Source organism: Sycon ciliatum, chromosome 13 (assembly GCF_964019385.1).
Source record: "Sycon ciliatum chromosome 13, ocSycCili1.1, whole genome shotgun sequence".
NCBI classification, from domain to species: Eukaryota; Metazoa; Porifera; class Calcarea; order Leucosolenida; family Sycettidae; genus Sycon; species Sycon ciliatum.
The window spans coordinates 13037310-13058231 of NC_088655.1; the positions used below are offsets into that span (position 1 = coordinate 13037310).

General features: G+C 45.9%; 1 protein-coding gene and 1 long non-coding RNA gene across 3 annotated transcripts; both read right to left on the reverse strand.

The window, feature by feature from the left end:
* Positions 1–241: 241 nt before the first annotated feature.
* Positions 242–3036, reverse strand: LOC135829649 (uncharacterized). The gene is made up of 2 exons (XR_010555883.1): positions 2706–3036; positions 242–854 (listed from the first exon to the last, which is right to left on the reverse strand). It is a non-coding gene; the product is annotated as an uncharacterized LOC135829649 (long non-coding RNA).
* A 1677-nt stretch (positions 3037–4713) lies between these two features.
* LOC135829716 (uncharacterized) lies at positions 4714–20348 on the reverse strand. 2 transcript variants are annotated; one of them, XM_065342108.1, is made up of 9 exons: positions 20190–20348; positions 19986–20092; positions 17653–17757; positions 16840–16876; positions 11160–11180; positions 10328–10390; positions 9288–9344; positions 6129–6168; positions 4714–5539 (listed from the first exon to the last, which is right to left on the reverse strand). In XM_065342108.1, the coding sequence occupies exons 1-9, from the start codon at positions 20243–20245 to the stop codon at positions 5495–5497; spliced, it is 531 nt and encodes a 176-aa protein (XP_065198180.1). In that variant the 5' UTR covers positions 20246–20348; the 3' UTR covers positions 4714–5494. The 2 variants fall into 2 exon arrangements, with proteins under 2 accessions (XP_065198180.1, XP_065198179.1); XM_065342107.1 differs by having other exon boundaries at positions 11160–11189.
* Between the last annotated feature and the right edge of the window lie 574 nt (positions 20349–20922).

Here is a 20922-nt window from a genome sequence, read left to right on the forward strand (position 1 = left end):
CACACATAATACAGTGAATGGTATTGCAGTGGGCATCCAAAACGGTTGAACCAAACAAATATGGTATGATACCTAGAGGCTAGGCACACAAAAATCACTCAGGAATTGGACGCAAGTCCCGGGACCTTGGTGCGTCATTACACCCGGACATTGAATGTTTGCCGGCACACGGCTTTTGCTCCACCACTTCATACAAGTTTACGCACTCACTCAATTCAAAAGACTGGAACGATACCAAACCGAATGTGACAACTAAGAGCGAGTTGTGCATTTGTTGGAACAACGTTCGGGCATTGCGAGAAGGATATCAGCAGGGTCCAACAATGGCAGCAACAGCACCAGGTGATGATGGAGTACCAAGGAGCTTGTATCATGCACATTACAGTGAGCAACAAGAGAAACCGTACTGTGGTACGTGAAATCAGAGCCTGGGCAGGATGATCGACACTGTACACTGTGCTACAGCGCCTCAATTGTGCGAGAGAAAACAAACAGACCAGCAAGCACAGATCATGAACTGGTACACAACATTGACAAAGCACAAACCGCACAGCAAAGTTACAGGGCATAGCCGAGCGTTTTGTTGCCAATGAATTGCTTGAGAAGGGAGCAGTATTCCTTGTAACATTGCATGGAGTAAACGAGAACGCAGAGTCAGAACCAGGCGTAACAAGGCAAGACGGCTACTGTACAGGGGCAGGCTTGACGATCACTTGCATACTCGCAATTTTGGTACAACCAGGAAATTAGGCATCACGTCATACCGAAGTGGCTTCAACACGCTACATTGCATTCATAGCTGTACGGTGAACCTGTTACACGAGCTTCTGTGAAACAGACAGCATGCCAATGACCTGCAAGCACCAACAAACGCAGCCGGTAAAACAAACGCTACATAACTGCCCAACATAAACTTGTACATGCTGATGAGAAGCAAGAATGTGCTTGATGTTGGAAGTTATGCTCGCATATTCAAAAACATGCATGGAAAAACATCAATGACATTGTTCACGAATACAACAGAAACATCATACAGGGAGAGTAAGTAATCCTTCCTCCGTTTTGTATACGCGCACACGCGCGCGTGTGGTAGATAAATCCGTTTGGCATGACTTTCGATCGAGGTTGCGTTCACCGTAGAGATAGGTGAACTCGAAGCCAACACCTCTCACTTTCGCTCTACTGCCACTTTGGGGCCGATGCGATCCTTGTGCTAAGTTGTGGTAGTGGCTCAACAGAACAGGACAGGTGTGTGTGTGTGTGCACACGCGCGCGTGCACGCATGTGTGTGTGTGTGTGTGCGTGCGTGTGTGTGTATGTGTAAGTGTGGTTTCTGAACTTTTCTCACAATCGTATAAGTTTCAAATTGTCGTGAAAACCCAGCTACACTGTGACCGGTACAATCGCATGTCGTTTACTAGTATCTGGCGGTCAGTCACATGGCATGTCGGGTATCCAACAGCACCGCACTGACAGCTTATAGACCTTATATTTAGTATTTATAGTCCTACTTCAAGTAAATGTAGACAGTCAGCATCATGAAAGTTGCCATTACGTAGAGTTAAATACAAGCCATCTCTAGAGATGAGCACGACTGTCTCAGGGTAATACTAGTGATAAATACAGGTACTTCGAAGTACTGTCTTTTTTATCTGTTAAGTTAACACAAGATGGCTTTGTAGCTTCAGTCGTCCAGAATATTCATTTTATTCCGCGGTTGCCGCATAATCGACACGCAACTGTACTTGTGCAAATCTCCAAACGCTACGTAATTGGCCGACATTTACTTGTCCACGGTGATGAGAAGCACGGCTCTCCTAATTTTTAAATCATGAAAGGATTACATATGCAGGTACATGCATACAATGTGCACTATCCTGAAGTCGTGCGCAAATATTCAAAATCATTCACCGAACACAGAGAGGCGCACATACCGTAAAGTACCGCGAGAGCGCCCCACCTTGATTTTGCTGCGACAGATTTATAATACAGCCAGGGAAAGGAAAATCGTGTGGCAGAGTGCAACGAAGTTCGTACGGTGTGAGCAACTTAGTGTACTAAGGTCACACTAAGCAGGTTTTGTGTGGAGCTCGTGTCCGCTCGAAGGCACAGATTGTCTGCAGAACGTGCAATATGTGTACAAAGTTCGTGTCGTATAACCTACAGACCGGAGACCACCCCCACAATACGACCCCGAAAGGACGAGATGGTGGGGCGCTCTGGCGGTACTTTACGGTACTTTACGGTACATGTAAATACGAAGGAACCACATGCGCAGCAAGGAGATTAGTCATTACTTTACTTATGAGTTGATGGATAGAAGTTTCCTTTCAGCTGACCATTACCACTCATGAAAGCAATAGTGAGTGCTGTTGTTCTGATTCACAGGTATATATTCGGCACTTAGCGCAATGTGTTTTCGAAGCTAGGCACACGATTTGCATGAGAAAATCATGCAAAGATGTGGCATAAGGCCCTACAAACATGACCTAGGTAAAGGGATGCTATTATTTGCATTTGCAGTACTTTGCCATAGGATAATTTGTGTATGATTGTGTTGATCAATTTCACATAATTTCACGACAGGTCATAGTTTATTTAGTGGGGTGTTGTGGGCCAAGGATCTACGACCATGTCTTTTGCATTTCGAACAAGTAGACACTTTCAACAATTCATACAAAAAATGCCTTCAGTGCAAAACATACCGTTCGGACACACCAGGCAGTCCTTTCCAGCCTTGATTTTCAAGTGCAGACGTATCCACGATGACCTTCGAGTGAACTGCGGCTTGGAACACTTTGAATACGAACCACACACTCAAACTAACTAGACCACCGCATAGCTAGTGTATTCACGGAGCCAAAGAAGTCTCCTTCTGCCCCCACAGGGTCTTGGTTAGTTCTCTAGAAGGGACGAGAGCCATACCTAAATTCAATAAATTCTCCAATTCCAAAAGCCTCAAATGAAGGCGTCTTGGTGACTTCGTTTCCCGCGGTTGCAAATAAAATCAGCCCTTGAGTACCCCTTGGCGCACGGACTGACTTGTACGAGGTGAATTGCTATTTCTGGACATTGTACATTTCTGGACATTTCGGGTAAAAAATATTTCGTCGCGTGTAAAGTCAAGTCAGTCAGGTTGATGAAGTGTTTTCTTGTTGTAGTTGACAGCTGGGCTGTTGTACTTAAGTAGTTTCTCCTCGTGTCGGTGCCTTGTTGATAGCCTTTTCTTGGGAGGCATTTCAACGAGTTTTGTGGTACTATGTCGCATGAGAATTTTGAATTTTGAGTAAAATAAGAAGTAATGGACGAATCGTTGGCTTCCCCATGTGCACGCCACTTCAGACGCTGTATAGTCTTGGACCTGTTGGCTGGAAGTGTGAAGAGGCCAACTGCAGTCCACCAATAGAAAAAATAACAAAAATGGTGGAGTATAGGATGCCTATTGACGCTATTTTACTTTCATGTCCAGAATTCCATACACTGAAATTTAGGCCAAACAATTGGCCCGTAGAAAACATCCTGCTATAAAGTCTCTGGGATCACAGCATGAGCAATTGTCACATATTTGGAAAGATGAAGGATTAGGCCATACAATAGATACAAAAAGATATGAAAAATGTAAAACACACGGCCAGTGGGCCTCTATTTTATTTTCGTGTCCAGAAATTGCTATTCACCTCGTACATGATCTGTACCTATGGTACCAGGACAGGAGTAGGTACTACTCCCTGATCTGTACAACTTCACTACAAGTCTTGCGACCATTTGAACCGTATTGGGAAAACCCAGGTTCGGACCCTCGTTACTCTAAAAAAATCCTACCAACCCGTAGAGTAACGAGGGTCCGAACCTGGGTTTTCCCAATACGGTTCAAATGGTCGCAAGACCGGGACTCTGCCAACCGGTTTATGGTTGTAGTCAGGAGCACTACGCGTCCTCGCCTTGTAACATGCTGTCAAAATCGAAAAAGGTCACAGACGGTGCTACAAATCAAAAGGCACACAGCTGAGTCAGCTCAGGGCCGACCAGGCGCGCTGTGACCTTGGTGACTCAGCAGGCCGGTCAATTAATTAATTTTTCAATATATTTCTGTAGCACTTTTGAACCCTGCTAAAACAAACTGTCAGTTATGCATAAGAACACCATTCTCGCACAGCGATAAGCCACACTCGCCACACACCAAACAACAGCACATTTGTATTGCGGTTAGGAGCAGGGAGTAGCTTATTTTACTCTTACTCATTTTTACACCATACCACTATCCCACTACAGTCCAGGCTGCAATGTACAGAACAACTATGGGTCCTGGACTCCATGGCATGGTGAAGCTAACTAATCACCACAGCAGAAACGAGAACAAAACAAGCAACTCGGTAAGGTAGAGGCAAGTACAACAAGAGCCATGGCAGTTGCTAGCACCAAGAGTACATAACTCCCCTGGTATGGAGGGTTATGGACTCTTGCTAGAACACATGCAAAGAGTTGACAAACAAACAAACACGCAAGGGCACAGGTAGAGATCGCCAGCACACTGCAATCTTGTACACAGCTACGAGAACATCAATTATGTCATTACAAGCGGCGCTACAGATGAGCGATGTCGCCAGAATGGCCAGCGCACCATACACAGACGGGTACCCATAGCAACCAACACAAGCAGGCTGCAGGGTGGGTACCCATAGCAACCAACACAAGCAGGCTGCAGGGTGGGGGTACAGTAGGGTGTAACACAGACACACAATCAATCAAACTCAGTAACGTTGCCGCTACATTGTATGTGTAGGCATACATGGGTGGCATGCGGAACTAAATTGCACGCATTTCAAAATCTAAGTTGAGCGAGTTGAATAAAACAGGTGACAAGCACAGCACAGCTATTAGTAAAGCAAAATATGTGCAGTGTGAGATAACGCTGCACGCTCAGCACGCTGGATGCAACGCCATGACTCGGGCAAACAGTGAGGCCTCAGGGGCGACAGCAGTCTACCACTGCAGATACGCTAAACAGCAGTGCAAACACGGCAAGAAATTCGCTACCGCACCAGTGCAGCCACTGGCAGTGCTTCGCTACATGACAAGACACACAATAACGCTGCAGGGAGGGGAGTGTGTGCAGCCATGCCAAGCCAGCCACCCTACAACAGTTGAACAAAGCAAGCCACCGTTCTCTCATAAAGTCTTCATCTGAAAATCAATAAGTCCTGCCGAAAAAATGTGCGAGCGAGCCCAGCAAGGCACTATATGCACGCATACTATACTGATTCATGACAGGCACCACAGTTCACCTCAAAAAGACATCGAGGCTGGATTCAGGAACCACAATGCTGTTTGACGTCCTTCAACAAAAAGAAAATGTTGCGTCTCTGAAAACGAAATCATAAGAAAGAGGGGGAGCGAACGAAAGGGAATAGATGCTCTTGAACCACAGAACAGCAGCGCCATGAAAAACAACAGCATTGCTAGGCAGCAGCAGCAGCGGTGTGTGGCACACACTCTAGCGTGGGCTTGGAGAACGTGACCGTCTACCCCTTGGCGGACTCTACATGAGCAAGAAGCATGGAGAGGACATCACACAGACACACACACACACACCACGCAAATGATGACATCAACAGTCCCTAAACAATAGTATGCAACTGTGGTCATGACCCCCCCCCCCAGTTCTTCAGCACCTGACAGTATTGTCGATTGTCAAAGACAACAAAAAAACAGTATAAACAAAGTCTGGCTCCGCTTGCAGGAGGCTCAGCTTCTAGTGTATAAGCACGGTACTTTGTACATGGATGTACAATGTACTTGATACAATAGAGAGGTTCCGCAAAACGAAAATTCGAACCAAGCTTTGCGACGGGCCTTGCGAAAATGTGTACGAATTTTCACACGAACTTTGTGTTCTGCACATTTTCGTAGTTTGCACGCACCAAGTGCACGTACGCCATGACCCGATCTCACGAAACTTCCCGCGAAAGTTCATTTCGCGTTCCTTGCGAGTTTCGCATCCAAAGTTCGTGCGAAGTTTCTCACTTCATGACGTAGAGCGAAAGTTTGCACGCATTTTCGTTTTGCAGAACCTCTCTAACGGCAATGCAGCCATGTGCTGTGAGCTTGTGCAGCACATGTTTACTCACCTCGGAATAGCGCGGCTGTGGAGAGTAGGATCGGCGCCGCCTAGAGGACAAGAAGACGGTGCAGAGAGCAGGTTAAACTCACCACTGGTACAAGCAAACTGACCACTTTGGAACAACCTGGATACCAGTACCGTAAAGTCCGGAGCAAACGCCCACCCCATTTTTGCAAGATCTGCTGGCCTGTACACACTGACCCCATGCACTGTCACCACTACTGTACGAAAGTGCATCTCACACCGTAGCGGGAAGAGCACTTCGCTACGGTAAACTATGTCCACTTTCCGGGTTTCAAAATCTCTTTGGGCACTAGCCACGAGCTAGCTCGTAGTGATTTTATAATGATGGTTGTTTTATTTCGCAAATCCGAACCGGGTTTTCTTCCGAATAGCAAGGTAGCGAAGAACAGAGTATTGAAGGAACCAAATACACTTCTGACGGTGTTTCAAGCAATCATTTCGAGATCACACAGCACCAAAGGCAAGTGTTTTTCTCGGGCACTTCGGAGTTTTCAACAAGTTAGCAGCGGCTTTGTAGGTGTAGCTTCTGTGACATACCCTATCCGACTTGCAACTGCAATACTAGTACTGGGACCAGTCAAGTCGTTGACTGACGCTTTATCAGAACAATTTCTGTTCCTGACAGTGCGACATCGTGGCACTGCACACATTTCTACGGCATTACTCGTACCACATGGAGAACGAACTACCACAAAGACGACACATTTATCGAATGAAAGGAAATCTCGACAGAAGTTATTTCTTTGCAGGAAGATAATGACAATCGTTTTTGCACAGCCTCCTGGTAGGACATAGGCACTTTGTAGGCATTACAGTCGTTCCCGTACGCATTCGACCTTCATGCCAGTTGTTTACAACTATATTGACCTGAAAAAGACGAAAATAGTATGGACCCGCTGGGGTGGGCGTTTGCTGCGAAGTGGGCGTTTGCTCCGGACTTTACGGTACACGTGAATATGCCAATTGCCTGATGACAGCTTTCGCAAGAGAGGCTCAGACAAACGTAAGCCCAGGTGTATCCCTCCTAGATCTGCTATCCAGTCATTGCAGAGAGCATGTGTATGCAATGCAACGGGCTAAGCAAGCCCTCGCCAAGAAAAATATGCAACGAGTCTTCAAGTTTATTTTTTCCAGGTTTGCCACTAGAACCTGTGAGAAATTGTCCATGGAAATTGTGCAATTTTCAGTATTCGTTCTTGGCTTCTATTATGTTTTGCTTTCACCTAATTCTGAAAAAATGTGACAACCAGCAAATGCAGCAAGCAGGGTTGCGATACAGAACATTGGGATCCAAATTTTAGCATGCACAGAATGGCATTGCAGTGTGTTCGAGTTCGACTTGAATGTTGAAAAGCATGGATACCACGCAGCCACCAGCCTGAAGCTAATACCCACGTACAGTCGACTCCTGATCTAACAACACCATTGTGCAGGAGAATTGGTTCTTTATAGCCAAAGTTCGTTATAACAGAAAACAGAAATGCACTTACATTGTGGGTTCAAACTGGGACATGGACAACGGCTCGCTATAATTATCACGAAATTTGCTACATCATTCGAGTTTGTTACTTCCTCCGCGTCATTAAAATTGTCGCTTCCCAGAGCGATTTTTCGAATTTATTTTGTCCACTCGAAGGGCAAAGAAATCAGCTAGAAATTGAGGCAGAGCATTGTCGACGGACCAAGCTTTAGTTTGTGGCCCCACGCTTCGCTGCACTTGCAGCTAAGGTCGACGTCTTCATCAGAGTTCGAGGCAGACCCTTCAGCACTCAACAATACGCTGAACAAGGCGCGCGGTCAAATTCAGGTCAAGAAACTTCGTTTTCAAGCGATCCATGCCTCCAGGTGGCAGGCGATCAAGGCAAGCTAGCATTTTTTTCAAGTACACTGTAACGACCAGCGGGATGGGGTAAGCAGTTTCGCACCTTCTTTCCTTGGCAAGCGCTTCGCTGATTTTTTTGGTGTTTTCAGTAGGGGTGAAGCGAGTATCTATTTTGACCAACCGATCACTCGTTCATAATATTCGATCGAGTATCCGATTATTTCGAGTATTTTATCAAAATTCAAAAGCGCTAGATTTGCTCTCAACCAATTTGGAAGAAATTATCTGTGAACATAGAACAAAAGTCGCCAACGTCTTGTACAGAGTGTAAAGTAACGATTTTCATCAGTACTTTCATATCTCAGAACGTTACTTGCCGTGGTGATCGCATCGTCGAAGTCTTAAAATACTGACTCAAAGCCATGCATAACGCATGCATACCAGTGGACCAGCGGTACAACAAAAGTTTTAAAAAAATACAATGCCAATCCTAAAAAAAAAAAAAAAAAAAAAAAAAACGATCGAGTGCAAAATTTCGAATACTCGCTCGTTTGAAATTTTCGATCGAATATTCGAACTAATCGTTTCACCCCTAGTTTTCAGACCTGCTACCTTCGCAGCAACATGCGCCACAAGTAGCGCATTTTAGGAATTTGAGACCGCTTTGTTCTTGCCATCGTCAGCTTCAGCATTTCGTATTCAGGAGAGATACCAGGATTCTTATACCCGAGCTTGCAGTCTTGATATATGCCCACGCGAACGATGTGGGACGGCACGAACTCCAGAAAATGAAATGCTCTCTGGGGCGGAATAGTGCGGAGCGCGATGAATTTGCTTGGTGCGGAAGAGCGCTCCGACAAAGTCCAAGACCACCACGGCTTCAGTGACAAGTAGACATTGCGCAGGAAGGGTCGCACCAGTGTTCGAACACAGAAAACCGCGATTCCGACAGTCTGACTAAGACGAGCCAAGTCTCAAATATTGCGATGTGCGAAGCGACAATTTTAATGACGCGGAGGAAGTATAAGTGGAGTCGAGTACATAACCCCCCCCCCCCCCCCCCCAGAGTGCGCAACTTCACTTATCAGATCTGGGACGGCGAAATCCGTGTTGAACGTCATTGTATGGCATCATCAGTAGGGGAAGTGTGGACCGTGGTGCACCGCGTCGATGGAATTATGCAAGTCCGACCCGAAAAATGACGTACACCACAACCCTATCCCAGTTGTACACTCTGGGGGGGTTATGGACTCTTGGTGGAGTCAACTGCACCTCTCTATCGACCAAACAAGAACACGAACTGGCGCAAAGTGAGCCTACCTCTCATAGGGTGATCTTGAACGACTGCGAGGCCTTCGGTCAGGAGACGGAGAGCGCCTACACACACAAGAACAGCAGCAGAAAGCAGCAAACCAACACTTGAACGCACTGAAAAATACACGTAAAGCAGGAACGGAAGAGCAAAAAAAGAGGTTTTTTTAGCGGAATGGACAATGCCCAGACCTGGCACAGCAATCACTGAAGCATGGCACTTCACTTTAGCCACCTCTTCTGTTCTAGTCAAGTCAAAAATACCGCGGACACACAGTAGAAAAGGCAACAAGAACTCAAAAATGCACCTGATTTGCTACACTGGTGTCAGTTGCTGCTGGTCCTGCACGAAAGTCTAGTAGAAGGCCTTTCCATGCTCTATTCCCCATCCAGTGTCAGTCGATTAAACCTATACCATAATCTCCTTCCAACCAATAGGCCTTATGCACATTGTACAGATGTACGAAGTTCTGTACTAGGGCCGTAGGTGTGTACATACCCGGTTGGGTGTTCATTGTGTGCTATACATGCGTGTTTGACCCATTTAGCCTCATAATTCGCGGCGAACAATCACTTTTCCAGCTTCTTCACTTTGGAATTGAACTAACGACTCGCTAGATCACTGTCGAAAAAGTGTTCGTATGAAATGCCTTCAGGGCCCATTTCGCTGTGGAAATAGCAATAAACACAATAGGGTCCTGCACATTCAACACCCAACCGGGTCTACGGGATTCTACGGGATTTCGTGCATCTGTACAACGTGCATAAGGCCTATAGGACAGTCCATCAATTCTATTTAGTAGGATCTGACATCACAGCAGCATGGCTGGTTGGAGGTAAGAACAGATAGTGCTTGACTCGTTTCCAATAAGATATCGGCATTTACAGACACCCCTGTAAGTGTGTGTGTGTGTGTGTGTGTGTGTGTGTGTGTGTGTGTGTGTGTGTGTGTGTGTGTGTGTGTATGAGATAAAGTGAGATAGATAGATAGAGAGAGAGATAGAGAGAGGGAAAGAGAGAGATAATAATCAAAATAGCCAAGCACTTACCGGCGTGGTGAACGTGAGCGACGACGTGGACTTGGAGAGCGAGAATAAGAGCGACGCCTGCGCCTGAAACAATAACCGTCAATCAAGAGCGAGGATACATCTTAGAAACAGACAAGGCAGAGAAGCCACTTCATGCTAATACACACATGTTAGCGTTAGCAGCAGCACTCTCTTTCTCAAGTGAAATCAAACTGTTGGTTTCCCAAACATGCGCATGCACAGGGCAAATACCGGCATCGATATCTGGCGGTATTGCCTTAGTACCCCCCCCCCCCCCCCTCCAGGTCAGCAGAGTCAGTGACCTGGTTGAGAGGGCACGTGGACTTGGTTGAAAAAAATTGGGCTCCTTTGGCCTGTCTATCGACCTAAACTAATCCTAATCAAGGTGGGCGAGCTAGCTCAGAATACAATGCAAGGTACAGCTACCCCGCGTGACCCGTCAAGTCCTACCGCCAATACTGTGCACATTCCAAAACAAAGAATTTCAGCATGCCACCTCCACCACATGCGCTCTCTGGCAAACGTCATTCATACCAGCAACGACTCCAAGTCGTAGATACTGACAAGTAAATGTCCTCCATACAGCGCTGTTTAGTAAATGTCCTCCATACAGCGCTGTTTAGTAAATGTCCTCCATACAGCGCTGTTTAGTAAATATCCTCCATACAGCGCTGTTTAAACCATTATTTTTTAATTTAAGGTCTCATCAGTGAAGGTTGAGAACCCTCGTGGTACATGTATTTCAAAAAACCCAAAAAAACCTTCTGTGCAGAACAACCCATCTTTAAGACCAGGCTTCTACTCAAGACTGTGCAGTTCATGGCTTCCCTACCTGTCACGTCGATCTGGCGATCTGGAGCGTCTGTGCACATGCGCACACACACAATGCATGTACACAAACAAACAAACAAGCACACACACGCACACATACAAACACAAAACAGCATCCACGCACACAAACACATGAATACAAGGCACACCAGATAGAGAGGAGGAGGAGCAGGGACGGTGGCAAAAATAAAGGCTTTTGAACCCCAGTTCTGGCTGTTTTCTTGTTGGAAAAGCTCTGACCAAGTACAAAGACCCGGATCCCAAGCCTTCATGATCCAAGGTATGGACAATCATTAAAAAATACCTAGGCCTGCATGTATGAGAAAGTAAGTCCAGCCTTTCGAAATGCACAGTAGATCTGGGTATCGTCTTGGGACCGAAGGGTTGTTGCTGCTGTTGTTGTTGTTGTTGTTGTTAAGCTTCTATTGATCGTCGTTCAACCAAACACGCACAGGTGCTTGCCACACACCACACGCACAGGTGCTTGCCACACACCACACGCACAGGTGCTTGCCACACACCAAAACATACCGGATCAGCTCCATTATAAGGGGTCGTCGCAAAAGTTTTCTGTTGTCCCTGAAACGAACATCGTTCATTTCGTACTCGGACCCCCTCCCCTCCCTCTGAAACGAACACAGCTTGCTATGCTGGACGACGAAAATCGCATGCATGTACATGTCATATGTACAGTGTCGGTCGACTTGCGATTTTGGCTCGCACCCCCTCCCCCCCCCCCCCCCCAAATGAATCATGTTCGTTTCAGGGACGACAAAAAACTTTTGCGACGACCCCTAACCTAAGTAGAAAGCATTAGACGTGTACCATATCACTGACGTCATCGATGACGTCATAGCGATTCAACCCTAAAAACCGGGGCGTTTTAACCCTATTTTTCCGATTTACGGTAAATTTTTGCGATTCAACCTAAAATCGGAGCGTTTTACACATGATGGCATCGATGACGTAATGCGATTTAACCCTAAAAATCGGGGCATATTAACCCTATCACCATGACGATAACCCTAACCCTAGGGCTATCACCATGACGATAACCCTAATATTCCTGGTGACGATAACCCTAACCCTAGGGCTATCACCATGGCGATAACCCTAATATTTCTGATGATGATAACCCCAAGTTAACCCTAACACCATGACCATAACCCTAACCCTAGGGCTATCACCATGGCGATAACCCTAACACCATGACCATAACCCTAATATTCCTGATAAGGCCAAGTAAAAAAAAAGCTAGATGATCGTCCCCGTCCGCCCCAGTTTTTGTCAGCGCCCCAAGAAATATTTTATTTTTTAAATCGTGAGTTTTTGCCGAAATCGTTGGTTTTTTACCGATCGCGGATGCAGGAAACATGTGCACGCTTTGTTTAATACTTTCTTTACTATATGGACCACATACTACTAGTATATCACAACGTCAGTATCGATCTGCTGAAGAAAGAAAAAGAAAAAAAGAAAAAAAAAGAAAAAAAGAGAAAAAAAACCTTGATGTTGTTGTGTACACTGTGTGCATGAGAGGGTAAAAAGTAAAAAAATAAAAATAAAATCCTCCCGCCCTCCCCGATTTTTCCAAAAAAAAGGACGATCATCTAGTAATTTTTTTTACTCGGCCTAACCCTATCACCATGATGATGGCCCTAAATTTTACTGGTGGTGATAACCTTATCACAATGATGATATATTAAACCCTAATATTTCTGGTGACGATAAACCTGACAATAACCCTAATATTTCGAGAGACGATAACCCTAGTAGCCCTCGTAACCCTATCACCATGACAATCCTATTACCATGCCAACTCTACTCTTTTTATGTGTGCAGGTACTACAGCTGAAGAAGTCCTCGTACGATTGTTTTTTTGTGTACAGATCACAACAACAACAACACTTAGCAAACCCTAATAATCATCTTATGTGTGTACAGGTCCTATATACCCTATTAGCAAATCTGGTTGTTATGTGCACAGATCCTATCGCTATTCATCTTATGTGTGCACAGGCCCTATATACCCTATTAGCAAATCTTGTTATGTGCACAGATCCTATCGTTATGCTAACCCAATCACCATCGCAACCCCCATCAACTCTTTGATGACGGCCGTAATAACCCAATCACCATCACATACATGTCTACAGGTACTGGAGAGTTGTTGAAAAAAATCCTCCCCCCCCCCCCCGATTTACCTAACAGCAAGACTTAGTAAACTATTTTACTTACCTTGCACGAATTTATACAACAATTCAATCGGGGGGAGGGTCATGCTCATCACCAGGTAAGATGCACATGTGCATTCACACGCGCATGTTGTTCTTTTATCTGTTTCCTCCATGCAGTGACCAGGTCTCAGAGATCGCCTAGTTAGGACAGGTGACTGTTGGCGGTGGTTGCTATAGAAATTCAGTACTGCGTACGCGTCATTTGAGCGTTTCAAAATTCACTTGATCTGTTTCTGCTGTTTTGATGCAGAGAAGGAGGAATGGTGGATTCGGATGGAGAAATGCACGAATGCAGACCACATGCGTCAAATGCAGGCGTACACGTGTACAGCCACGTGTTGGCAATGGCCTTTTCATGCATTCCCCTGAAAAAAAATTTGGATTCCATGTGTAGTTTTTTTTCGTTGAGAGGTTTTGCTTGCCCAAATACTAGAAATAGGGCACAGACTTCGTCTTTTTTAGTTTGGTGATCGCCAGTCTGTTGACCAGTCTACGTTTGGAGCTCTTCGTCCAGTGCCACCAGACCACTGATCATGTCGTCGCGGAAGCATGACGTGCAGGCCAGACGTTCCTCGCGTCGTGCCACTCCTGGGGCCTACCAGTGTGGAAACCCCTTCCACTACCAGTGGGGGAGTACGTCCACAAGGAAGGACAAAAACGCCAGGAAGTCGCTGTTGGATGTCCTCTCCAGCATCAGCGGACGGAACATCAAGTCTATCTGCAGGTAGGGCATGGGGCCGTGAAATTCTAAGGGTCGAATTTGTTGTACTGTAGATGAAAACATACCTGATTTTTCATTGAACTCCACGTGCCCATTGTATTTGAATTTCGTTTAAAGTGCGGCATTGGTAAGCCATAATAGTAATTGCTCGTGTTCTGTTTGATAGCTGCCAATGGTGTCCAGCATGGTGACTTGATCGGGAATGATGACAATGTTTGGAAGGCACTGTACAGGTCTATGAAAGCATTGTGATGATGAATGAAATGAAAGCACTGTAGAATTCAGGCCACTGTGTGCTTTTTTTGGGGGGGGGGACGTGTTGACAAGTGATCGCCTTGGGACTATTTCATGTGAAACTACGGTTTGCCCACTGTCTGACCTAAAATTCATTCATTTTGATCCAACTTGTAGGTACTGCCGACATGTTGCTGATGAGAAGCCAGAAGTCACCAGTCACCGGCTCTACAAGGGTCCGTCAGTATCAAACACTCCTGGTGTGGTAAGTCGCAATGATGCTCCTCCTTTTGATGATTCTGTGGATGGTGGGGGTGTGGCCTCTGGTGATGGATCTGCTTGTGGGATTCAGTGTGGCAACGGCGTGGGAAGCAATTGTGGTAAGGAGATTGGCGTTGCTCGTGCCGGAGGGTCAGTAGGTAGTTTACTCGACACAATTGGTCATGGGTTGGGCAGCAGCATGCGTGGTGGTCAGGAGTTGGGCAGTGGTAGCACAGGTGGCGAAGACTTAGATAGAGATAGCTTAGGTGGTCTGGAGTTGGGTACGGACAATGTATCTGTTCAGGAAGAGCGTAGGCCCCACCTACTTGGTCAGGATGTGAGTGCCTTGCCCGACATACCGTGTTCTTGTTGTTCTGAACTGCAACTACAGTTGCTGGCAAAGGAGGCAGAAATAAAAGCCCTCCGTCTTCAGGTGGGTATGTTGGAGAATGTTAGGGATGAGCAGGCCAAACAGCTAGCTGAGGTTACAGAGAGTTGAGGGGATGGTGAAGGTGGATGAGTTATTGGCACAACAGGTGGGCCGGGTGAATCTGGTGGAGAAGATAGTTGAAAAAGAGAACATGCTGCTGTTCTCGGATACTGTTACTGCAATAGAGATCAATGATGGAAATGAAGGATCACATTTCGACAACAAGCCACATGGAGAAGTACCTTCAGAGGCTTATCAACTTCTACGGGGCCATCCCGACGAGCAGCGTGATCACGCTTCTCCAAGCATATGCGGAGGTGCAATCTTCTGGAATCAACTAGAACCAACGGCAAGTTTGAAAGCACCGCGGGGTCCATGATCATCATCTTTAGCGGTTTTCAACTATATGAATCGTGCACGTTTCAAAGAGATGTAGTACTCACGTCACCGCTTTACCCGCTTTACATCCTTTTTGAGTGGTGGCCACCATGATCATCATCTTTATTGCGCGAATCTACCACCGTTTCAAAGAGATGTTCACCATGTGGTATTCACGGTACCGCCCAATTTACCCGCTCCACATCCTGAGTAGCAGACTCCATGATCATCGCGCAGAGTTTTAATGTTGAACTGCGCGCGCGCCGCACCCTTCCACCAACGAACAACTGGATGGGGATAAAAGTGATTGGATCAACCTTGATCAGTCCCATTCAACAAAACTGACATCATGCTCTTCAGCTGTTCCGCCTGCGCGAAAACCATGACCGGCCTCCAGCCGTTCATGGATCATCTGAAGTCCAAAGGACACAGGAAGAAGCTGGAGGCCGGTCGTCAACCAACCTTCCTATGCTCGTGGTAAGTGATCTGTCGTGCAATTCTCTTTATTTGAAATACCGGAGATCTTATACATGTTGTTTTTTATCTGTTTCCTCCCATACAGTGACAACAAATGGCGGACATTGGAAGATATGAAGAGCCACGTCATAACGCCCGCCCATATCAAGAACTATCTGCAGAAACTGGAGAACTATTACGGGGAGCTGCCTACTAAGAGCGTAATAACCCTCACTCAAGCAAGCGTCGGGATAACTGATTTATAATTAAACAGTTTTCAAACGAACATAATAATAATAATAATGACAGTTCGCATTTCACTCATTGCATGAGGTCAACGCATACAAACGAACATATCTGTGTTAAATGTTTGTCTGGATGGGGGTCGAGTACTCATTCGATTGCATGTTTCGAGTCGATGGGTTTGGCATGTTGAAGTTCGATGTGATTAACATAGTGGGTAGCTGCAAGTTCGTTGAACAGAGCGGAGGCAAACGTATGGCAGTTGTTTGTTGACACGTAAATACCCTTGACGAGATAGGAGTCGTAGAGGAAATCTATCATATCCTGCAGATTTACATGTGATTGGTCAGCAATAATCTCCTCTATCGGAGTTTTTCGATTGGTACTTCGATAGGAAGATCTCACGCTTGAAGAGTCTTGCCTCTGCATATGCTGACACCGTCGGTGGTTTTTTCTGCCGACCACCACCAGTTTCTCGTTTGAAAGACAACGAAAGCGTGGAAAGCAATCAAATCCGTCGGTTGAAGGTACCACATGGGAGTTTTGTAAATGCCCACCCAGACGACAGTCTCTTCACCTACGAGGGGTTTGAGATAGGTTTTGATATCGACGCTGTCGATTCTCCATGCATCTTGTCCGATTTTATTCACGCTCGGGTGGAAGTACACGGCTTTATCGTAGTTAGCATACACACACAGCATACACAAACATGGGGTCTTACCTAAAGCGGCCTTCCTTAGAACGCATCTGGTGCGGATCTAGCAGAGAAAGAACAAACAGCAGAGCAGCAGCTGTTGTTTTAGATCTGATTGTTCTCAGAGATACATGTGCATGTACACCGCCTATCCCGTCTTCTAATAAACCAAGGGAGAGATTTTAATCGGTCAATAATCTTGTTCCACTCCAAAGAAAGGGAATTCGTTCGGTTTTAACCGACTAAATCTATAAAAAAAGATTTAGTCCATGGACCATAAGAGTGTATTGAAAAGCTTGACAGATTTCCATTCCCTTGACTAGTGAAAAATTGACATTAGTCCGGCATTACATTTCGTCCAAAATCCTTGGACGAAAAAGACGAAATTTAATTCCGGACAAATACCAGTAATTCTGTTTATACTCCTTTGCATAAATGAAGATACTGTACAACCAGAACATATTATTCATCGGGAATTTGACTTCATTGTTTTCGTCCAAAGAGTTTTCACACTACAAATATAATATGTAAATTTAGCGCAGGACCAAAAGTCAATTTATCTAGCCTTTCAGCACGTTCCAACGTCCATGGATGGAAATTTCAACCAGGCAAACTGTATTTCTTGAAGCTGTACGAAATTATTCATCGACTACAAAATGTAAATATTCTGCTTGTGCAGAACTGGAAAGCTGACGTTCAAAGCTATCAAAATTCAGCAGCTCAAAACTCAGAACTTGTGTCATTGATACAGTTATCAAGCGGAAGGCTTCTCAGGTACTACCAACCAGACACAGGTAGACCTACAAACACTGTCACACATCAACAAAAATGTACACTGACCTTTTCGATCACCCTTTGCGAACTCCACTTCCAGCTCGCGTCCCAGCAGGCGAGCTCCGCGCTGCGTACCGTAGAGGGCTTCGTCGGCGTCACGGGGATCATCAAATGTAAGCGCCCACATCAACGTTAAGGATAACTTCATCACGATCATAGGCACTTTGTCAACACAACAGTAACAACATCCCCTGCAAGCTGGCAGATCAGGCAATGCGTAGCCGGTGAACTATGATGTGCACAATACCACTGTGGGAAGCTATCACCCTCTCTAGCCTAGTCTCTCATTGAGGCATGCGGTGCAAATACGGACAAACACACGCGCACACACACACACACACACACACACACACACACACACACACACACACACACACACAGGCACGGTGGAGAACATATACACACTCGCACACACGTTCATGTAAACCTGGCCCAAACTTGAAATGCGCATGCACCCACTCCCCTAAACACAATTACTAAGAGAATGGTATTCAGCTATAGGCCTAGTGACATACCAAAGATACTGGTGCCAGGTGAGCTTGTCTTTGCCTTGCCTTTGCCTTGTCTTTGCCTTTGTCTTGCACTTTACTTGCTCTCGCCCTTCAGTCTACTGGTCAATGCACAAGCAGACGCTCTATCTTGTATTTCTCCCCCGTGCGCACAGGGCTTCTTGTCTTGTTTTTCGCTTGTCTTGACTTTCTGGCCTATATCTTTGTGTCTTGTGCTGCTGCTGCTTGACTTGCTTTGTCTTGCTCTGCTAGCAATCCAGGACAATGCCAATACGTGGCCATTATCAGCGTCAACCCACACCACCACCATCCCTGCGGCATGCAATCCACCACCGCGAACTTTCCGGATGTGCAACAGTGACATCAGCCATCACGACAACGAGATGATGACGTCATGTTGCACATCCAATGACGTCATGCACAGTGTCACATGACACGTGACCGCAGTCATGATGGTGTTGCGGGCGGGCGCACTGAGACGGACAACGGATCACAGATTAGTGCGGTTATCAGTTGATCTCGGTGGCTTAGATTAGGGCGCTTGTTTGCTTGCTAGACTGGGCTTGCATCAACGAGGACTTTGCCACCGCCATCACTGCTGCCCGTCAAGTCTTGACTTGCTCTTTAGTGCACAGCTGCTGGCAGTGCGGCGTCTACACAGTGTACATGTATGCCCACACCACCAATACACACACACAGTAAGCATGCCGCCAGCATGATAGATAAGCACTAGAAGAATGGCATACAACCGGGGACTGCAGTCAGTTTGATTTAGGGAAGAGGGGCGGCGGCTCGGTTAGTTTGTGCATGGCTGTGCAAATCAGCATCACTTCACACATGCAGCACAGCATGGTAATGTCGGCCTATTGCAAGCGTTTACTCAACAATTGCACTGGACCAGCACACTGGGGGTAGCTACATGCACAAAATATATCATGTATAGAAAAACAGGGTGCTGGTAAGGCAACCCATGTACTGTTGAGTGGCCTTTTCGCTTTCGAACGGGGGAGAGAGGAGCACTACACTATAATTATTGCTTTGGCTACAGGCCAAATAAACCCACTTTTCGCTTTCAAATTTAGTATATTCACAGGCCATCCACCAACTTCAGAACACTTCAAAATGCTTCCAGAATGCAAACAGGCTGAATCCCTAACCGGAAATAAACGCCTGTAGCTAGCAGAACACTACTTCATACAATACTCTGCACACTTGCACTCAATGAATGTCGGTCTCGCGAACAAGTTAGCGTACTCATGGTAGTTGAAGAGCGTATCATGATGACTTGCAACAGTGCACAGCACGGTACCAGTAGAGCTTCACTCATTGAAATACGACCCAAAGCGCAAAACTGGAGCCCTGGTCCCTGGACCATTTCTAATGACATCATTGTATTTTTTTAAACATGTACGTGTACGTCCAGCCGCATTTAGACCACTTCCAGCTAGCGTCAAGGGCCGCGCAAGTTGAGGACACCAAATATGCACTTTGGGTCGGAACTCACCAAGCGCAACTGTACATGCACTTGCAGTAGTAAAGTTCATTCAGATAAACATGTCCTGCTGGCTTGGAAACAAAACCAACTTTTAAATTTGAAAATTTGTGTATGAAACCTGCCCCAACAATCTCCATACCTAAACGAGAGGGCGAGAGCAAAATAGTAATAAGGCAACGTACTTCAGTAGACGCTCATGAGCTAGAGCTTCTAAATACAGTACTAGAGGAAATAATACACCACTACATGTACCAGTGCAGTACTGGTGCAGCAACACGGTTTTTTTTACATTGAACGTGCCCGAAAAAAAGAAAGAAATTCAATGCAGAGAGGATATTGTACGTACGCGAACCCTCTAGGCTGGTGGGTATAGTAGTCTAGGGGCATGTAAACATCAGAAATTGGCCCATACTTCTCGAACACCTTGCGAAGGTCGTCATTCCTGAAGCATATACATCACGCAAAGTGAGAACGCTCAAAGCACACCATTTCGAAAGAAAATGAGGATAACAATTTTCTAATATTCAGCCAGCACTTACCGTGCATTATGAGAGAGGTTCCTGACATACAGGGACTTGCCAGGCCTGGCCGACATCGCAAAGCACAAAACTTGCTCCTCACAAAGGAAGACCGAGGTTGAAATGGTGGCAGCAAGAAAAAATTAGTACAGTACTGTTTCTCAACTTTACATACTCGTACTCAAGTAAAGTCCTTGATGCAACAAGTCAACATTTTTTCTAGTAAAAAAAACAACGGCAGCCATACTCCCATTGCTAGGGAGTAGTAAAATACCGGTATTTTACTACCCCTTGGCGTGAAAAAAAATAATGGCCTGAAAAATAGTAGCATGCAGGGAGTCGACAAAATATGTGGTTGTTTTGTTGTATTTTGACGACTCCCAGTGAAAGACTGAAGCCAGTGAACCTGGTGAAGGCGCACATCAGTGCACACACCCCTTGTCTTGTGGACAAACATGTGTCCTCGCCAGGGAGTTGTCAAAAAAGGTATTTGACGACTCCCTGGCCCCCGCTCCCCCGTCTTGCACACAATCCATGCGGATAAACAAGATCCCGCTTCCAATGCCCCCTCGGGCCCTCCGACATCCACACATGTACCATATTATTTTCTGAGTATAAGCCGCACCGCTTTTATTTTAAATTGCTGCATATACACCGGAATATACCGTACACACAACACACGTGGACAAACGTGTGTCCCCGGCCCCGCTCCCAGTGCTTCGTCCGCCATCCACACATGTGCACACAACCGGTA

What these genes read in the sequence shown, in the direction of transcription:
- LOC135829716 (XM_065342107.1), bottom strand. Translation starts at nt 20,245, where the DNA reads ATGTCGGCCAGGCCTGGCAAGTCCCTGTATGTCAGGAACCTCTCTCAT. An exon ending in CGCAAAGGGTGATCGAAAAG is followed by an intron (nt 16,877 to 17,652) that starts GTCAGTGTACAT and finishes TTTCTCTGCTAG; the next exon opens with ATCCGCACCAGATGCGTTCT. An exon ending in TCGCCAGATCGACGTGACAG is followed by an intron (nt 10,391 to 11,159) that starts GTAGGGAAGCCA and finishes TTATTGTTTCAG; the next exon opens with GCGCAGGCGTCGCTCTTATT.